Genomic DNA, 14,615 nt, shown 5'->3' on the forward strand with positions numbered 1-14,615 from the left:
GGCCCGCGCCCGTGAGCGGCCCCTCGGGGTAGCAGGGAGCGGGAGGGGCCGTTTCCAGCCTGTTCCCTGCGGTTGCGCTGTAGTGCGACGCGCAGCGGTCTGGGAGGAGGCGGGGGGCGGCCTGGGCCCGGGCCCCGGCCCCGTCTCACGGGTGGAGGTCGGGCCGGGAGCGCGGCCTGGCCCCGCGAAGCAGCGGGACGTAACGCGCTGAGGGGCTGCGTAGTGAGCAGCGTCGGGGGGTGCCCTGAGTGCGACTCGTTCGTTGCAAAGGGACGAGCTTCCAGGTGACTCTTGTTCTTTCTCAGCCCGTGTTTGTGCCAGAAGGTCTCGCTAGTGCTGTTCGCCCTGGCTGCTGCTGGGTTATCGCAGCGTGTGCTCAGGTAGTTCTGCTGTTGCAGGATGCTGCTGTGTACAGGGAATTGCGTAAGTAAAAAAAAAAAAAATTGCCCCTAGGCAGGTATTAAGGTGTCTGTTTTCCTCAAGCCCAGTACACATTCCTGTGGAAAACCTGTTGCGTGCTACAGAGCTTTGTGATGTCCGTTGTTCTGTCTGATTGCTTTTTCTTGTAATGTTTTTTAAAATGCTGTGTTCTAATGGCTTGGGTAGTTTTTTGAGTCTTTATTATTCCACTGGTGGAAAAATCGTTGATGAATCAATTGGCCAAGGCCCCATGATTTTCTTAGAGCCTTAAATTCCCTATTAAGTTTTATTGAACATACAGTCATGGAGCAGTTAGGACCATTAGGAGGAAATTTATGAAGCAAACGCTTGATGGAAATACTCATTTGTTTTAGGCATCTGCTACTGCGCTGCATTCAAAGGCTATACTTAGTGGCCTGTAAAAATAAATAGGGGGTTTATATTATGATATCAGCTTCTGTTGACAAACAGCTATTGCAAAACTTCATTTTATTTTATTTTTAGTATTTACACTGCCCTTATCCCTCAGTGGTTACTTACTTTTCCAGATCATTTATGAATTCATTGGACGTAATAGAAGTTGGAGCAGATTCCTTTGAAATATCGCTGATGTTGTTTCTCTCGTGTATGAACAGTCTACTATCTTGTATTTAAAAAAAAAAGTTTCAGCAATTTTTTCACATGACAGCTCAGTTTTCTTAAAAGTTTGAGGAACTTTCTCGAAAGTTTTCCTGGAAATTACAGTTACTGTACAAATATGTTTATAAAACTTACTCTGTGTTAATTTAATTAATTTTGAAAAATAGTGGAAACCGGACTGCATCAACCAGTTTATAGGTACACTCTTGTGGATCTCCTTCAAAACAACTTCGGTAGACTTGAAAGATAAGACTCACCCTTGCAAAAGACATGTTGACTCCCACCAAATAGACGCATTTATCCTGGTGTTCACAAGTTCTGCACTTCATAATTTTTACTGATTTTTGTGCCCTATAAATGAATCATGTTGTAGTTCCATGAGTCTTCCCCATTCCTGCTCTTAAAAGTTGGGATCGTTTACCACTAGCTAGTCCTGATATACTAAAGGAATTTTAGATGAAAAGTTATTGGGTTTAGTAATTCAGCTATTTCATCCTTGATTTCCTTTAGAACACTTGAGAAAATACCGTATCGTTTTTCTTTTTATTTTTTTACTCATAAAGCTTCTGTAGCTGAATGAACTGTCTGAGTGAAAAGTTAGGTCTCCACACTAATCCTTTTAGGTCTATTTTGTCTGAGAAAACTGAAGTTCCAGAGCTTGTGATCTAGAGATGTGGGAACGTTGATGGGATGCATATTACAACATATTAAGGACACAGAAACAAATGAAAAATTGTAGTTGGAGAAAACACGCACTAATCTTTCTCTCTCTTCTGAGAGCTTCTGAGTCTGCAATGGGTAGAACAACAGACACAAACTGGTCTTATGCTACACTGATTAAATTTTTTTTTAAAAAGGCCATTTTTGTTTGTTGACATTACTACAGTGGTGTACATAATTGATCTGTTTCAAAACAAAATATAAATGACCACCACCGCTGAAGTCATTGTACACAAGTAAGGCATCAATTCTCCGTATAATTATTACTTTAGCAAATCAATAAAAGGCAATTTGGTGGAATTAATTTCTTTCTCTGTCTTGTTTCATCATTGTTCTCATTTTCTACGCAACCAAAATAAATCTTTCATAGGGTCAATATAGCTTTCATAGTGCCTTCTATAGCTTTGGATATAATAAAATAATGCTGAAGGTATGAATAGAGACTGAATATGGATTTTTATCACTGCTGTTTTATTCAGAAATTGTGACAGAGATCTTTGAATCTTCAGGGTATGATTCTTTGTATGATCATTAAGGAGTGCACATTTACAATAACTGAAGGAAACTTAAAAGGTTTGGGGAAGAACTATGTAAGTGTTGCTTTAAAAAAAAGAAGTGCATTTTAGTTATCTAAGTTCTTAAAACTTCATTCTGAAGTGCGTGTTCTCAGGCAATCATATCTCGAGCATCAAATATTTTATCCGAGCTATTTTTTTACTTGCCATGAACTCCATAGTAATCAACCGTGAGAGTGGTAGGTTATATATGCACAGCAGATGGCAAAGTCCATCTTTGAAAGCTTGTGGTCCAAGTTAAAATAATAGTGTAGATAAGGTAAATGCAAAGGACTGGAGCATAAAGTTGATAATTAGGAGAATATTGGGGTAATGTGATTGCGCATGCTACTTTGCCTTTCCAAGGAGCAATGTGTGAAAGGTTTCATAATGCACAATTCATATTGCTGTCTTGTCTTGTGCTCACGCTAGTCATTGTATATGTTTTTATAATAGTCATTGTTCACAGCATGTGGACTTTTTTAATTATTCACCTATTCTATAATTATTCACAATTCATTTCTTTAATTATTCACCTAGAGAAAAAAATAAACAAAAACTTGTACATATCTGGTGGTTAGTGCTTTCTGTGTTGCTGTTTTTTAAGATAGATCTGCCAAGTCAGTTTTAACCTTATTAGTGACTGATGCAGAAACATTTTTTATGGTAGTATTGCTATGTACTGATGAATCAGATGTGCCTCCTCTAATTCAGATTTATGCTTCTGAAACTGCACGGTTTTTATTCAATGTTTCAGTGAAAGAATCTTGTCATAATCTAGTTCAACAGAAAGTTAATTATGTTAACATTTCATTCTCATATTGTCACTCACAACAAGCTATGTAGCAAGCTGATCAGAAGTATATAATTTTCTCTGCTTTTATAGAATAGAAAATCATCACAGAAAATGAGTCAGAAATTTTCTTTAGGGGTGAGTCACAGAACTGAGTGTTGAACAGGTTTGTTGGGTCCACCGATCGTGCAGCATACTTGTTTAAGGTTGGCTCTACAGAAATGTTTATTGTTTGTTTTTTTGCCAGCAGTCTTGAAGTACCTTAATCGACTTTTAAAGGAAAAAAAAATACTCTGTGGAAAACATTGTGATAGAACTATTGAAGTGATTATGATTGCTTTCCCAACAGTTAAAGCTGAAACATTTCTGTTTGCTCAACTGAGAGATGAAGTGGGTATTTACCAGAGCTTTATGACTTCTTTTCTGTGAAATGTCTCTTGGGTATACAGGGCAAGCCAGAGGCTTTCCTTCTTCTGTTAAGCAAAATTCAGTGATGGACATGCATCAAAGAGCCTTGATACTGATCATAGTACTTTTATCTGCTGTTGAATGTTCCAGAGGCCCAAGGTACAAGAATATTGGTTTTTTAAAGATATGAGAGAGATTCCATTTATAAAAAGGGGGGGGGGGGAAGCCATAGTCAATAGTGTAATCATACTTAGATGACACAGAATGTCTGGTTTGCAAAAGAAATCCAGATTTCCTTTCTCTGGCTTTTTCATTGACATTCAGAAGGTATCCCTCTTTATCTTTGGACAGATTATGTTCTAGAAGGTCTTTAGTCAGAAGTCTGTATCGGGAGGAGGTTTAGCAGCACTGGGCTTATCTCTTGTTAGGTTAGCACCTTGAGTGCATGACCTGCTATGAATCTAGGGAGAAAAGATCCTGTCTTTCTGCTGATGGTACCAGACTTACTTGAGAACTGGGCTTTCTGTACCTTGACCGTGCTATTGGAAGCACAACAGCAGCCTCTCTCCAGCTGTGGAGTTCTTACTGCTGTGTGAATCACTTGCACTCATCCAGTGAGTAACATCAGGTGTTCAGACCCTTGAGTTTTTGAGACCAGGGTTGAGACTATGTTTATACTATGTCCTTAAGTGTGTGTATACACACGCACACACATATCTATGATTCCAGTTAGGACTGTTGTTTTCATACATGTGGAATAATATTTCTAGGGCTTTATATGTGGGACAAAGGATAACTCTTCAAGAATATGCTACTTAAAATAGATTCTATAGCAGCTAAGTAATTTAATAGAAAATAGAACAAAATCTGTAGCAACGGTAAATACAACCCTTATGCCACAACTTTGAGTGTTGCTCAATATTTTAAATTTAAATTCACTTTTTTCCCCCCTCATTGTCCAGCAGAATGGTATGTCAAAACGGTTGTGGTTACACACCACTTCATTGCAGAAGTGGTAATAGATGCCCAAGAAGGTATGCACAGAAGTTCTCCAATGTTACCCTGTTTAATACTTTCACAATGACAATCTCGTGGAACTTGACCATAGGCTCGCCTGCAGCATTTTCTTTCCAGTTCTCTGAATGTCTGTGATGTGTATCTTGATAGGTATGCCTATAATTCATCATATAACCAAAAAAAGCACTCACTCATTTTCTGTCTGTCTGGATGTCATTAGTCTGACTGGTGATGCCGGTGACAGGAAACTCCAAAATTCTCATTTTTCTAGGGTTCTACAACAGTTCAGTGGATTTCCAGAACAATCAGGTCCTTTTTTCTTTTTTTTTTCTTTTTTGGGAGGGGGTGGACATTTTTTAATTTAGTTTGGGGTTGGGTTTTTTTGTCCAGTTACAGACATTTTTGTCAATAGTACTGACAGCACCAGTTTTTTGGGGTTTGGTGGTTTGGTTTTTTTTTTTTTCTCCCGACTGGCAAATTCCCGATACCTTATTTCTGCAGTGCTCTCTAGTCTTACCCTTTTTCTTTGGATCTCCCTGATTTTAAGACCGTATTAGCTGTCAAACAAGACAGGACCCGGCTGACTCGGCAATGTGAGAGGGACACGGCAGGGGGGTCAGGGAATCCCACTCCCGCATCTCCGCTCCCCATCCTACAGCACCACGGCCAGGGGCTCTGTGCGCCGCGTCCCGCCGCGTCCGCGCCGCCACCGGGGTAAGCACCATGGAGAGGGGCTCTCGGGGGCCAGGGACTTCCGACGGTCTTGGAAAGCTTCCAGTAGGAACCAACCCCTCTATCCCGATGGAAGGATTTCTCAGTTTTAGTCTAATGTAGGCCCGTGGAAGGTGGCAGGTTAGAAGATGTTTGTATAGTTGCGCTCGAACAAAAGCCCAGGCTCTTTCAACCTGGGCTATATATAGATAGGTAGATGTAGTGCAGTTACAGCTAGATTCTTTTCACTGAAGAGAATGTAACTTCAGCTGGAAGAGTGTGCCTCAAGTTTTGTAGCTAAAATTTCGTAAGTGGAATTCTTTAGGAATACAGAGGTGCTGTTCTTTCACTGTGGCATATAGTTTCATCTGAATCGATCTGTTTGTTTTATCTCCTCACCTGTACTCCATGACAATAGGAGGAAACTGTCGCAAACTCTGTTTTGCATGATCATGCTTTAAGATGTTGATTACTTTAACCATTTGCATTGTCCCCAGGTCTATCTTACTTCGCAACCAGTCAGTGTAAAAAACCAGGTTACTTAGTCCTGCAGATCCTTGAAGTGAATGACCATGTAGCTCAGTGCGTTTCTTCTTGTGAATATAATGGTTCATCCCGCCAAAGCATATCTGACTTCTTCCGAGTTGCTTCAGAAATATGTCAGTATCAAAAAAATCTGAGTGCAACGTGTTCAGAATTTTGCTATCAAACCTGGTGGTACAATAGCTACTGTTAGCAATACAGGAAGCATATTTTGGCTGATATTCTTTGTTCCTATGATCGTTAAGGTAATCCTGCTCCTCACACAGGCCATGAATCCAAAATAATTAGGTAATGCTTTGATGTAACGATTTTTTGCTTTCCTCATGTTTAGTTAGCGCACTGCTACTGAACTTTTTAACCGTTTGTTTGTTTAAAGTCTATTGAAGTTATAAGAGAACAAAAGCTAGTATTTCTTCTCTGACTCTGTCCCCTTGGACAAAAATGAATGAAGAATCCACTTTTTCAGTCTGAAGCACAGTATGAGAATTTTCATTGATTAATTCTGTGGTTTAAGATTGTATCCTTCTGAGGGGAGTAAAGTTCCTTGCTTCATCCCCCGCCCCCTTCCCCCAGACTGGGCATATTTTGCCCTTTTTTCCTGATTTGATTCTTAGGATTAAAAATTTTAGAGGACTGTTAGTTCCACCATCAGGAGGTTAAATAACCTTTTTTTCTGTAACTTTTCTGAAAAATGTATACTAAAAGAGTTATATTTCAATGTCTACAAGTTAGGTCTGTTTGAGTGGCCAGTAACTGTCATCTATGAATAGGGAACTTTCTTAAATAACCATTTCATAGCATTGAGGAAGTGATACATGTTGACCTCTTCAAACTGGAATAGTTAGAATATTCTGTTGATACTGAGGTGGTAGGCTCTTCCTCCATCATCTGCATTATTTTATGCTTTCTAAGGAGAATTCTCAAGACTTGAGAAGAGTTGTGTAGATATTGAATATTTGAAGATGGAGTGAATATTATTGTTGCATGAAGCTTTATTCTGTAACGTATTGCAGACCTGCCTTTTAAGTAAGACATCTTTTTTTGGTTTTATTTCCCTTAGGTTCAACATGGCTAGTACATTCCAGGAAACACCTACATTTGAAGCTTCTTACTCAGAAAATGTTGATGCTAAGCTGTCCTTTCTACCTGAAAGACTGAGAAAGAAACTGCTTCCTTTTCAGGAGAAAGGCATCATATTTGCACTTCAGAGAAGCGGCAGGTAAAATCCTTATTGTATCATATGCTAAAAATAATTATTTTAGGTAAGTGTAAATTAATTTTTACAAAGACTATGCAATACCAGCAACTCTTAGGTGAGTTAGTTTACAGAAATTTTTCGTAAACTATAAGATAACGTGGTTTAAAAGGAGGGGTTGTTTTGTTTTTTTCCCCAGAGGATGAAGAAATGTTTAATAATGCGTTATGCGAAAGAGGACTGTAGTATCAAAGATCTCCTCGTGTAAAAGGAAGTTGATATCAGTAGGGCCTTTTTGTCATGTTAATAGAGAATTCTTAAAATAAGTTAATTCACATTTGTTTCTTTAGTTCTTAATGGTGTGGTAGAGCTGTTAAGAGAATGACTAACAGATCTTGATGCATCTGTGTGGTATTCTATTTTAAACTTGGTACAATTCTGGCATGTAATCAGGGTGTTCTGGAACGCACTGAGCTGCCACAGCAGAGCAGAAGAAGCCTTGCAGAGTGCTCAGTTAGCAAGTGCAGCAACTGATAGAGCAGGCATTCAACAATTAAGTACCTGATAAATCAGAAAAATAGTTTATGCAACAGAGGCTGGAAATATTTTGCTGAGTAAGAGCCTGTTACTGAGTTACAGGGGCAAAGAAGAGGGAAGGGAAATGCTATTTCCACGTTTATAAATTTTAGAAAATTTAGGCAATTGCAACCTAAAGCTGTGAAACTACTGTATGTTGTTCTTTTGGAAAGTAATGACATTTTAGAGGTCTGGCAAAAATGAAATTATTAGTTTAGGTTTTAAAGAAGGGTGAAGTTAGTTTCTGATCACTTCATCATCTTGCTCAGAACAAGAGGCTTAGGGACCAAGGGGGTTGCTTGCTAACATTTGTGATTTTTTGCAGGAGAAAAGAAATGTTTGCAGGAAAAAGGAAATGTTTATCATCAGTTCTTGCAATTATATGAAACTTTCGAACAATTAAAATTTCCTCTGAAGATTTTCACTTTAATTCTACTCATTTGGCCAAAAACCTTCGGCAATTATAACATTGCTGTCTTCAGGGAATGAAGCAAGCCATCTATTTTACGCTGTGAGACTAGGTAGCAGAGTAGAAAGATGAGCCCAGCCATTAACGTGCAAGCCTGAGATTTAAAAAGCTTTATGCTGTATTGGCATTAACTTCTCTGTGACCACTGGTCATATTACGCACTTTCCTGCTGCACAGTGTGACTGTGAGAATGAATGTATACAGTTTTAATGGATCGCTAAGACTTTGATAGAATAGACAGCAAAGTCTACATTAGAGTTGAATTTAATAAATCCAAAGCCCTTGGCTGCCATATCTCAGTTGATCTGATTCTAATAAGGGGAAGTGAGGTTTATATAGTATGCAATTGAGGTGCATTTGTATATACAAATAATGAAATAACAGAAGACATTAAATGTGTATAGTTTCTTTAAAGTTAATTAGTGTAGGCTAGTGGATGTATTTGAAAGTAGCATAATCTTTTGCAGCCTATTATATAATATAGAGGTTCCTCAGGAAACAGCTTAACTGTAGGACTAGATAAATTTTAATCAGATATTTCTGTCTGTCTTTGAGAAGTAACAATTGCCCGCAAGAAGTATCTAAAAAGGTTTGGAATACCTAGGCTAATGATTCTGTCAAGGAGGGAATGATACTATTTTCATTAGGATTATGGGATTTATGTTGTTTTCTTTTCTTGAAACCCTTCATTAACAAGAGACTGTTGGTCTGGTTTGTTAAACCACTGATGGTTTTACTGTGGCATGCTTATGAAAGTATTTTCATCATGATTGCAAGAAATCTCATTCCTTGGCATAGCAAATTCTATATGTTAGGTGGGTCAAATTGAGGAATTGTGTGCATGCTCTCAGCCAGCCTCTATATAAAGTAAAATTTATTAAGTCAGACTTTCCTGAGGGGTATTTTTTTAAATCTGTCCCTTGCTCAGGCAGATCTAATTTTCTTTCTGTCCCAAAACAGAGAACGAGAGCCTCTGCTGCTTGTAGCTGAATTTTCTTATTAGTTTGTCAGCCCTTGGCTCACCCAAGTCTTTCCCTTTTGTGTACTCTGTAATGATTGAAGCCTTCTTTCAGTATTCCCAGTAGTATATTTTAGCAGGGTCTGGTACTTTTCCATAGAAGTGTCTTTCTAGTTTTAAAAATATATAAACATAGGACTTGGAGTAAGCAGTATGTGCATCTCAGCTCTTCTTTCTTCTCTCCCTCAGGCTATGCACTCCCATTGCAGTCATCACTTAATCCGTGCTTTGCTGTAGTGGCAGGAAACTGGTGTAGAGAAAGTGCTTTATTATTGGCCGAAGAGATTCAATTAATATTATCTTAGGTTAGACAAGCACCCAGTGTGAAAAGGGACTTATTATTAGAACAAACTTTTATTTCCTGCATGGAAGGGGCTGGGATTAAGCTATTAATTCCCTTGTCTTTTCCCAGAGCATAAAATAAATATGCGGTTGTGATTTGTGCTTTTGATTCATTAGTAAATGAATCAAAGGCTTTTTCAGTAGATGCTCTAAAGGCATCGTCTAGACTAACAGAGACTGCCTAACACTCTTCCAGGAAATAATAATTCTAGAGTCAACAAGACAGTGTATATAGTTCAATATATGCTAAGATACTTTTTAGCTCACAGACATGCCTTAAAGGTAAATAACTGCATGGCTGCTTATTCCTTACTAGAGATTATTCTACAGAAGTGCACTTGGGAATAGATACCTAGGGATGGAAACAATGTTTGGTCTTTATTTATAACCTCAAACATTAATGTGCAGAAAAGATGGGTGCACACAAATTCTGTCCTTAAACTATTTTATTGTTATGCTTTTCTTTCAGGAAAAGTGTAAGTTACTTTTAAAAACAGCATTAATATGTATTTATTTATATGTGCTTTAAACTCTCTTAAATAGAAAGCAACAAACTTGTCCCTTCCAGGAACACAAACTCTTAGCAATGGGCTTAAGAAAAATTTAGGGTTGTTAGAGTCAGTTGTATGTACGCTGTTGGGAGGTGGAGGTGAGCAATTCTCTCTGCTCTTTGCTGGTTATTAGTCATAGTGTGGGCAGATGTGGACAAATCCCCGTTTCCTAAGAGCTCAGGGTAACCTAATCGTAAGTGAAGGGACATAAACTGGAAACCTTAAAGTAAAGATGTCATCTTGCTTATTTGGTTTAGTTGTTCTGAGCAACAGAGTGTAATTTTCAGGCCTATTTTATTTTTCCATGTAAAATCTATGAAGTATGCAGGAGGAGGCAGAGTTGAGAATGAAGGCCTAAAGAATACTGAGAAGTCACCAGCCAATGGTCAGGTGTTAGTGAAGATGAGGTGGCAATGTTGAAGCACAATACTCTGGAAAAAGTGGTAGAAGTTTGGGGAAAATATCCAAGATGCAGAGATATATGGGCAAATGGCTTGATTGTATGATAAGGATTGTATTCAATTTCTTTTGAGCCCCCATCTCTCTTAGGATATTAATTATTTTTACTGTTACTGTTCGCTAACATAGTACTTGAAAACTCACAATCTCTTTCTACCATGTATTCTTGTTTTATATCCTCTCTTTATAGAAGTGTGCGACATCTGTCTTGTATTACAATTTGCTCACCTGAATATACTGTAAAAGTCAGAGGCATGCTATTGTTTGAAAGTTAGCTCTCTTGCTACTGGGTAACGTACAAACCATATCACTAAATGTTTTATTAAGTTTTATAATAAAAACTGTCAGCGTGTGATTTGCAAACATCATTATTTAGCATTGCTTGCCTTGTTGACGGTATCTGAAAAAGATGCCTTCAGACACACAGGTATCTTTTTTTCTAGAAATGTTGGCAGAACAATTTGTTTAAGCTGTCTTGCTTATGGATGTGAAAGAAGACTTGGAGATATTTACCACTCATGAAATAAGCTTTTCCATTATAATTGTATGCTTAAACTGTTTTACTGGGGTAATCTAGTTTCCTGCTGTGTTTTCTTCTCACTTTCTTATGTAAGGTTCAAGTGCATTAACTCTGTAACTTCTACTTTCTGGCAAAAAAAAAAAAAAAAAAAAAAAAAATCAATTTATCTAAATATTGAAATGCTTATTGATGCATTTACCAGGATCTGTATTTTACTCCAGTGTTGATTTATAGATATTTTTTGCTTTTTAATGGCACCTTTATAAGTTTTAGGGGGAATACATTAACTTATACTTACATGTTCTGGAGCATGTGATTTTTAGTTTCCCATACATGCTGGCTTAATGTTGTTTCTTGAGTGTAGATACAGTAAAAAAAAAAAGCGGTAAATGACAATGGATGGCAGTAACATGATGTGCAGAGTTCATATCTGGCATTAAGAGCTATCAGTTTTAATGAAAGAGTATTTGTTTTGTTAGGCAGTCATTTTCTAGAGTAAGAAAAAGTTGTATAGCATTTAATGTTGTTTTGGATAGTAGGCTACAGAGAATCATTATGATAGTGCGCTCATTAGAGAATGGAGTGCAAGTGTCCCCTATTATGATGAAGCAGTTGGCTGCACTTCAAAGTAGTACATTTTTTTCCACTGACTGCGTCTCTGATCTCTAGCAAGCTACACAGGAGAAATGCATAGTTAATTCTTTGTTAATTAAAACAGATTTTTAGTTCAAAGACTTTATCAGTCCTCACAGAAATTAATTCCGCCCCCTCCTCAAAGTAGACCAGAAAAACAGAGGCTCAGATCAAAATTTCCTCAAAGCTTATGAACACAGCTAAAAGATTCTAGCTCCATTTCCTCACTGGAAAGGTAGAGTATATACAGTCTGCTGAGGTTTTAGTAGTTGAATCATAGAAATGATAGCTCTTGGGCAGGAAGCAAATAGAAATGTTTAGAATGCCCGGGCACGGTATAGTCCTTTGTGGGGCCAGGAATTTCTGATATAAGTTGTATTTAAATTCTTGAGCAAATTTCTACACAAATTTCTTTAACCTTCTAGGATGGTAGTAGGAAGGAGTGATGAGAATGCACAGAAATTGAGTCTAGATATCTGTGCATCACAGTAGACAACATTTTTTCCCCTTGAAATTCAAAATTCTCAAGTTCTCAGAAATCCTTATTCTGAATCTGCTTTTTTGTATCCCATTCAGCCTTCCTGAACATAAAAAAACCACCCTATAGCCTGCAGGTTCAGTGTGTTGGGCAGGGGTGGGGGGGTGGAAATGTGTCTTTTAATAGAATTTTTTAGACCTTGAGGAAGAGGTTAAGCTTTCTTTGTCTAGACTCTGAACTAGATAGCCTGAATCAGGTGAATTCTTCTGTATTAACCATTGGATAGTATGAAAGGTATCATTTCCATTTGAGTTGAGTGTCTGAGGGAGTTATGTTTCTAGCTTTTGGAAGCTGATATAATAAGAGAAAATATGTTCAGTCTACGTTTGCTTCCATGCACATTTTAGTTTGCGCTAGAACAGTAGGTCCTTTTGTCTTACGCTTTTGTTTAACTATTTTTCCCTTTCACTCTTATTTTTGTCATTTTTACTGAGTTTGGTTCTGGTTTTTATATTGTCTATTATTCTTTCTTTCTCCTTCTATATAATGCCACTGTTGCTTTCTGTCTTGTGTTCCTTTTCAAGTTACCAGAGCTTTTGTTTTACTTTGCTTTTGTCTTTACTATTTTTTGATCCATGATTACTGATTGATTTGCTTTTTCAGTGTATTTCTTCAGTTTCTTATCTTTGATAGTAGCTACGAATGAGAAAATTTCAGAGAAGAAAATACATTTTTCTTCCATTTCCATTTTGAAGCACTAAGCCTAGATGCATGTTTACATATCTGTAACTGTCTATGTCTAATTTTTCTGTCCTTTGTTTGAAAGGTCATAGGTTGCTACAAGTCTATGTTGTGATTAAATACAAGACCAACTGCTTTTTACAATTGTCTAAAATAATCTGTTTTTTTCAGAGTCAGCTACATGGTTTAAAGGAACACTTAACAAAAATATTTTACAGGCTACTGTTGGATTGTCCCCCAGTATTATTTCTCAGTATTTCTCTTCTGGGAGATGTGGCATCATTATTTTCAGTTCAATTTTGCTTTACTGTTTTCATCTCTGTTATAAGTCCTCACAACACTGCAGTCTATTAGTTTACTTAACATCTTAGTTTAACTTAAGCAAGTAGCATACAACTTCATTTATGCAGTGAAAACATTAACCATTAATTTCCAAAGGAAGAGAAATGTAACAGAAATGGTTGACATGGAGAGTTCGTGTTTTGTGGAGCTATAGCTATTTGATAATTATCAGTATCTTGTTTTTGACAGTATTTATGAAGGACATTTATAAGAACAATTTTTCTTCAAGTTTTATTCATATCGGGCCATTTTGTTTTGAATAAGTCGCTGAAAATCTTAGTGAGCGTTCTGACTATTTCCTTGTAAGCATATAATAAGGACTGTCTATTGTTCTTATATGCTGCAGATAAGGATGTAGAACTGGTATAAGTACCAAACAGAATATCCTTTAATGACTTCAGATGTTGTAGTAACACTGTTGTTGTGAGACTGGAGTTAATCTGAATTCTTGTTATTAAAGTTGTGACCAATTTGATCTTAAGATGGACTGTTCAGAATTAAACATGAAGATAAATTCAAAAACAGACAAGATGAAGTTAATCATAGTCTCTTTTGGGAGATCTACGTATTCTCTGTTTTTGTCATGCTGACTTTGATAGATGCTAAATTAGTTAAATTTGCATGTTAGAAAATGAAATTCCATTCACATTTGGTTTTCTGTGGGTTTTTCTGTTTTTTTAGTCATGTTTAGGAAAATTTCTATGAAGGTTTCATTTTTATTTTAATTTGTACTTGGTGACTTGAAGCATCAAATGCCATCAACAAGTGTCTCCATTATTTGTAGATCTTCAGATCAGAGAGAACTGGGAATAAAAATAATTGTAACTTTTTAACGTGATGTCTGTCTCCAGTCTCAGTAGATTGTGGTTAGATAGTCTGAAAGAGATGTTTGAAACAAGGCATAAGTCTCTTGCTAGAGCATGAAAGAAATGTTCTTTTATTCCAACATATCCAGCAACTCATTTTAGATATATGAAATTGTTATAATTTTGTGATAAATCTGAGTCCTTAAACCCTGCATCATAATAGATGAACAATTGTTTCCAGTCTTAGAAAACAAAGCTGAAAAGTAATCCTTGGGGAAAAAGAATGGAATGGCTATTTAATGAATATGTAGAGGATCAAACAGTTAATTTAATACATTTCAGCAATTAAATATGGAGTAGCTCTGTGAGTACTGTGTTTTTAAAGAAAGGTTTCTTTTTTAAAGATGTTGGTTTGTAACATTTCAGAGTACATTTCACATCTGGGGCAGGGGGGAGAGAGAGAGAGAGATACGATTAAATGAAGATGCTAGCTCACAGAATGAGGTTCAGATGCAGGAAGTATGAATGAGAGACTGAGCCAAATTCTGCAGAGCTTTCATGGCCAGGGAGACTTGTTTGGAAGTGATGCTGGAGGAACTGGGATGCAATTCAAATAGAACAAAAAATTCATTGTCAGTAAGTGGATGTAGGATGTAATTCAGGAGAGGAACTGTGTGCAA

General features: G+C 37.2%; 1 protein-coding gene across 1 annotated transcript in view; it reads left to right on the forward strand.

Moving 5' to 3' along the window:
* Positions 1 to 215: 215 nt before the first annotated feature.
* ZRANB3 (zinc finger RANBP2-type containing 3) overlaps positions 216 to 14,615 on the forward strand; it is a 52,956-nt gene continuing 38,556 nt past the window's right edge. Inside the window, exons 1-2 of the mRNA XM_009279877.1 lie at positions 216 to 284; positions 6,866 to 7,024. Of these exons, the coding sequence (XP_009278152.1) occupies positions 6,873 to 7,024 (152 nt within the window). The 5' untranslated portion in view covers positions 216 to 284; positions 6,866 to 6,872. The remainder of the gene's footprint in view (positions 285 to 6,865; positions 7,025 to 14,615) is intronic.

This window comes from Aptenodytes forsteri, unplaced genomic scaffold, assembly GCF_000699145.1.
Source record: "Aptenodytes forsteri isolate BGI_AS27 unplaced genomic scaffold, ASM69914v1 Scaffold11, whole genome shotgun sequence".
In the NCBI taxonomy this organism is placed as follows: Eukaryota; Metazoa; Chordata; class Aves; order Sphenisciformes; family Spheniscidae; genus Aptenodytes; species Aptenodytes forsteri.